The 6029-nt window shown below is 39.5% G+C and overlaps 1 protein-coding gene across 4 annotated transcripts in view; it reads left to right on the forward strand.

The window, feature by feature from the left end:
- The window catches only part of LOC109228350 (DEAD-box ATP-dependent RNA helicase 24), a 5529-nt gene continuing 1137 nt past the window's right edge, over positions 1638 to 6029 (forward strand). For 3 of the 4 annotated variants that reach the window (XR_002068378.1, XM_019393504.1, XM_019393508.1), the window contains exons 1-3: positions 1645 to 2607; positions 3658 to 4886; positions 5865 to 5904. Coding sequence is in view for 2 of the 4 variants with exons in the window: in XM_019393504.1 (XP_019249049.1) it covers positions 1992 to 2607; positions 3658 to 4886; positions 5865 to 5904 (1885 nt within the window). In the remaining 2 variants the exon portion in view is untranslated. Of the gene's footprint in view, positions 2608 to 3657; positions 4887 to 5864; positions 5905 to 6029 lie in introns of all 4 variants that reach the window. The other variant, XR_002068379.1, reaches the window with a different exon arrangement.

A 6029-nucleotide genomic window follows, 5' to 3' on the forward strand; every position in this document is an offset into this window, starting at 1 on the left:
ACTTAGGTGAGCTGCATCTCTCGAGGTGACCTGCAGCCGGCATAGTCTCTTTCAATGTATAGTATTTACCTTCTGTCCAATTTGTATTCCAGACAGTTATTGTACTTCATTTGATTTCTTAGAAATAGCTCATGCACTTGTGACACCGGGTTCTGGGATGATTATGGGATTATCCAATATTAAGTTTGTTAAAGACATCATCTTATTTCAGTGAATTCATTATTTATTGTTTTATGTATAAAAGAAAAGATTTCAATAATTACTAAAATGAAAATTTAATTAACTTCTTGGTGTTAGCTTGCCTGACAGTGGTGTCCGGCGCCATCACGACCCTAAGTGGATTTTAGGTCATTGCAATATGGTATCAGAGCACTAGGTTCCCTTAGATCTCACGAGTCATGAGCGAGTCTAGTAGAGTCTTGCAGATCGGTACGGAGACGTCTGTACTTATCTTCGAGAGGCTACAGAGCTGTTAGCAGCACTTCCCTTCTTAATTTCCTCATCGTGCGATTTGATCCCTTTGAGGCTTGTGCCTTCGTTTCCTTCCTACTCAATCTTATGCGACGCGAAGCGCTTATTATAAATCAGGAATTGAGAAAATTTTCAAATGAATCCAAGTCAGCATTAGTTGGTTTATTCTATTCAAATGAATCCAAGTCAGCATTAGTTGGTTATGCAGATGCAGGATATTTATTTGATCCATATAAAGCTCGATCTCAGACAGGCTACTTGTTTACATGTGGAGGTACAGCCATATCATGGCGTTCAACGAAACAGACTACGGTTGCTACTTCTTCAAATCATAATAGCCATTCATGAAGCAAGTCGAGAATGCGTTTGGTTGAGATCAATAACTCAACACATTCAGGAAACATGTGGTCTTTCTTTGAAAGAAAATATTCCAACTACATTGTATGAAGACAATGATGCATGTATAGCTCAACTGAAAGGTGGATATATTAAAGGAGACAGAACAAACATATTTCACAAAAATTCTTCTTCACTCATGATCTTCAAAAGAATGGTGAAATAGATATTCAACAAGTTCGTTCAAGTGATAATTTAGCAGATCTGTTTACTATGGCATTGCCAACCTCAACATTTGAGAAGTTAATATACAAGATTAGAATGCGGTGTCTCCGAGACCTTATGTGATATTTTAATCAGGGGGAATAAAAATACGCGATGTATTCTTTTTCTCTTAACTAAGGTTTTATCCCATTGGGTTTCCTTGGTAAGGTTTTTAATGAGGCAGCAAGTAATGTGTATTGCAAATAACTATGTATTTTCCATGATTTTTCCTATTAAGCTCTTAATAATGTATTTCTTTTACATGGTCATCCAATGGGGAGTGTTGTAAATAATATGTGGATGAAGTCCATGTATGAATAGTTTGTGGGTGGAGTTTCATTCCTTACACTATTTTACTATAGTAGTGTTTACTTTTTATGCCTATAAAAGGCTATGTAAATGGCAGTGTACAACGCACCAAAAAGAAGTGAAATACTCCTTCTTCCTATTTTTGTTTCTTATTTACATTTTACTAAGTCACTTATTTTATAACAATGATCCTTTTTTTTTTTTACAATTTAAGGTGACACCTACTATTTTTAGAGCGAAAAAAATTAAAATTACATTATTGTACTTTCTATTTTATTTTCCAAAAAGAAATATTGTCCCTAACCTGTGTTCACCAAAGCCAACCCTTTCCTTTACCTGTGCACATAATTCCCACCAAAAAGGATTAAGTTAAACAGAAAAAGAAAAAAATTGCCCGTGGGCCGACCTTATTTCAGCCGTCGCTCGCTGCTCATATTAGCTTCGATTAGCGGCAAAAATAGGCGTTTCTGAAGCAAAGTTATGATAAGCAGGAATGTTTAAAATTTAGTTAGCTTCCCAAGCTCTGTCCAAAATTCGTTAGCGAAACTCTATCTCTACATTCAGTTTTAGGGTTCAGTCAAACTAGGGTTTGAACCTTGAACCAAACGGAGATGTCGAAGAGAAAATTCGGATTCGAAGGATTTGGAATAAATAAGCAAACGACGTATAACTTCGAGCGAAATCAAGCTCCTCAGCGACTGTACGTCCCGCCGTCGTCACGCTCCGGCGGTAGCCACGACAATTACGAAGACACCGACTTAGATAACATCGAGTACGAAGAACACGATGCGGTCGGAGAGGACAACAAAAATGATGGTGGAGGAGGAGGCGGCGGCGGCGCCGAAGATGATGAGATTGATCCGCTCGATGCATTTATGGAAGGGATTCATGAGGAAATGAAGGCGGCGCCGCCTCCGAAGCCGAAGGAGAAGCTGGATAAGTATAAGGATGATGTAGAGGATGATCCGATGGAGAGTTTTTTGAGAGCGAAGAAGGATGTAGGGTTACAATTGGCTGCTGAAGCTCTTAACGCTGGTTATAATTCGGACGAGGAGGTTTATGCTGCGGCGAAGGCTGTTGATGCAGGATTGGTTGAGTATGACTCGGATGACAATCCTATTGTTGTTGATAAAAAGAAGATTGAACCTATTCCTGCTTTGGAACATAGTGAGATCGACTATGAGGCTTTCAACAAGGACTTTTACGAGGAAAAGCCTTCTATTTCAGGTACACTGAGCTTTGCTTGTTGGTTCCTCCTCTTGATGTTAGTCTTGAGGTTAACTTATGGCCCACAATTTAACTCCATTCTTCAGTTGGTTAGAAATAAGATAATGTGCACTAATGAGACAAATTAAGAAGGAAGAAATGGGTTAATAAAGGCAAATTCAGGGTTTTATGTTATGGATGCTGGGTACTACTAGACCAGATGTGCGACACTTGTATAATTATTAGATTTTTCTTGTTTAATTGTGCGTATAGCAGTTCAAGCAGGAGACTCTGTGTCGGGCTGCACCAGCTGCCCTCATGTTACATCTGCTTATGGAGAAAGTAGAGCTACTAAGTTTTGTTTTATGAGGCCTGCCTCATGATCTTACAGTCCTGGTGGTCTTTTAGAGCTTGTTATAAATAGTGGCTTCTAGTTTGTCATGTAAGAAGTACGGGCAGTGGATGAAGATATAACGTTTCTAGTTTCTTTTGGTGCGAGATGTACTTTTCAGTTTGCTCCTGGAGCTTTGGTCTAGTAGTAAGCTCAGCGCATGATGTGTGGGTTAGGCCCACGTCACCGGTTAGAAACATGCGCAGACCAAAGCCTGATATTTAAGTGGAAAAAGGTAGAGGGAGGGCCTATTAGTCACTGACTTCCAAACTCTGAGCTAATCCTTAACGTATCCCTGGTCCTTAGTTTAAACTTTAAAATGATGCATCCATTTTAGAATTTTGGGTTGGAGGCATGATATTGTAATTTGATTATGGGGTTGGAGCTGATTCCCAGTTCAGATTATATTTATTGTTTCACCTTGTATTCGTGTGCATATATGAAATAGAGGAAGTCCTTTTTGCTCAGAGGCTAGGAAAGGCAGAGAGAATCCCTAATAGAACATCTGAAGTACAACTTGAGTGTCAGGTTTACTTATTGTTTAGTACAGTCAATGAGGAGCTTAAGCTCATCCAGTTGTTGCATGTAGCCATTATTGTTTTGCTAGTTCTTCTTTGGATTTTGCACGTTATCTGTAATGCTATTTCCCTTCAGCCAAGTTAACTCTTTTCTCTATGTAGGTATGAGCGATCCGGAAGTTAATGAATATAGGTCAAGCTTGGCAATTCGTGTATCAGGCTTTGATGTTCCAAGGCCTGTTAAGACATTTGAAGACTGTGGTCTTTCTGTTGAGTTGATGAAAGCTATCAGTAAACAGGGATATGAAAAGCCTACACCAATACAGTGTCAAGCATTGCCAATTGTGCTCTCTGGGAGAGATATTATTGGCATTGCTAAAACTGGGTCCGGCAAGACTGCTGCTTTTGTGCTTCCTATGATTGTCCACATTATGGATCAGCCTGAACTTCAGAAAGAAGAAGGTCCCATTGGAGTTATTTGTGCACCTACTAGGGAATTAGCACATCAAATATTTGTGGAGGCAAAGAAATTTTCTAAATCGCATGGTATCCGTGTCTCTGCAGTTTATGGAGGAATGTCTAAGTTGGATCAATACAAAGAACTAAAGGCAGGATGTGAGATTGTTGTTGCTACTCCAGGGAGGTTGATAGATATGCTTAGAAAGAAGGCATTTACAATGTTGAGGGCAACTTACCTAGTACTTGATGAGGCTGATCGGATGTTTGACCTTGGTTTTGAGCCTCAGATAAGGTCCATTGTCGGTCAAATTAGACCTGATCGTCAAACATTGCTCTTTTCAGCAACTATGCCTCGCAAAGTTGAAAAGCTTGCCAGAGAAACATTGACAGATCCTATAAGAGTTACCGTGGGAGAGATTGGCATGGCTAATGAGGATATTACACAATTAGTTCAAGTGATTCCTTCGGATGCTGAAAAATTGCCTTGGCTTTTGGAAAAGCTCCCTGTACTGATCGACAATGGTGATGTTCTTGTCTTTGCTTCGAAAAAGGCAACAGTGGATGAGATTGAATCTCAACTGGCTCAAAAGGGGTTCAGAGTTGCAGCTCTCCATGGTGACAAGGATCAAGTTTCTCGTATGGAGACACTGCAAAAGTTTAAATCTGGCGTATATCATGTTCTTATCGCAACTGATGTTGCTGCCCGTGGTCTTGACATCAAATCAATTAAGTCAGTGGTGAACTATGACATAGCTAAAGACATGGACATGCATGTTCACAGAATTGGGAGAACAGGTCGTGCTGGTGACAAAGATGGGACAGCCTACACTCTCATTACACAGAAGGAAGCGCGTTTTGCTGGTGAACTGGTGAACAGTTTGGTTGCTGCCGGTCAAACTGTTTCCATCGAACTAATGGACCTTGCTATGAAGGTACTTATATGTATTTCTTTTTATGTTTCCTTGAAATGAATGGGCTTAGCATCCTATTTTTTTTTTGTTCCACCTCTTAAATTTGACTAAGTGCGTCACATACATGACATTCACTGCCACTGTTAAAATGTGTGTTCGATTTTATCGTAAGTCCCAATAGCAGCAAACATGCAAAGGGCTCCCTATGTGCAAGTTTTCTTAAAGTTGCTGCCTCCAAATCCTCTCCCCTCTAAAGGGACGGACAAACCAAGAAAACAGGAAGCATTTTTCTTTTGAAGTCAAAATCTATAATGGCATCCCTTTCGGAGATTCTCTTTACTAAGAGAAACTATGATACATAGAATAGAGAAGCTTTTATGGTGCCTGATAGGAAATATGAGACCATGGATGCTATGTTGTTATAGAAGTTGACGCAGGACATTATCAAACTATCTCCAACGGCCTCTTGTTTATCCTCTTGGTGTGTTGCTTGTACCCTTTGACTAATATGGTAATTTTCTTATAGGAAATGAGGTAATCTTGTCCAGTCTTATATGACATCTTATTCGTCTTAGCATCCACATTCTTGCTACGCATGTTTTTCGATGCGTAATATTCACTCCCATATAAAGGTGCTGACCTTGCAACTGTTGTATAAAACTTTCCTCTATTCAGAGGGTATCTTTCTATCACATATCAAATGGGTATAACTTAACTAATTCAACCATACTATTTTGACTTTGTCTACACCCTCATCTATCATACCATTCTCTCGGAGCATCGAGCCTATACATCTGCATTGCTTACATTTAGACACCTCAATTCTGTCTGATTTCACTCCAACTTCGTTGTTTATATGCTAGCTAAACATGCAGTGCATTATTTCAGAAAATATATTGTCATTTGCTGCTCCCCGTTTTGTGCTTTTTGGGTTGTTGCTTAAAATACTCAGATCTCTTTCTGTTTGCATGATTGGATTTATTGTGTGTAAACTCTTAGGATGGGAGGTTCCGGTCCAAAAGGGATGCAAGGAAAGGAGGTATGGATTTATTCCTGTTGTTGGTCTTACTGAAGATTTTCCCCAAATAATTATGCATTTATGGGCACTGACTATATTCCATGTAGTAACTGTTGGGGATTGTGTTCTGCTGATCGAAACCCCCC

The sequence above is a fragment of the Nicotiana attenuata genome, chromosome 1 (assembly GCF_001879085.1).
Source record: "Nicotiana attenuata strain UT chromosome 1, NIATTr2, whole genome shotgun sequence".
Classification (NCBI taxonomy): domain Eukaryota; kingdom Viridiplantae; phylum Streptophyta; class Magnoliopsida; order Solanales; family Solanaceae; genus Nicotiana; species Nicotiana attenuata.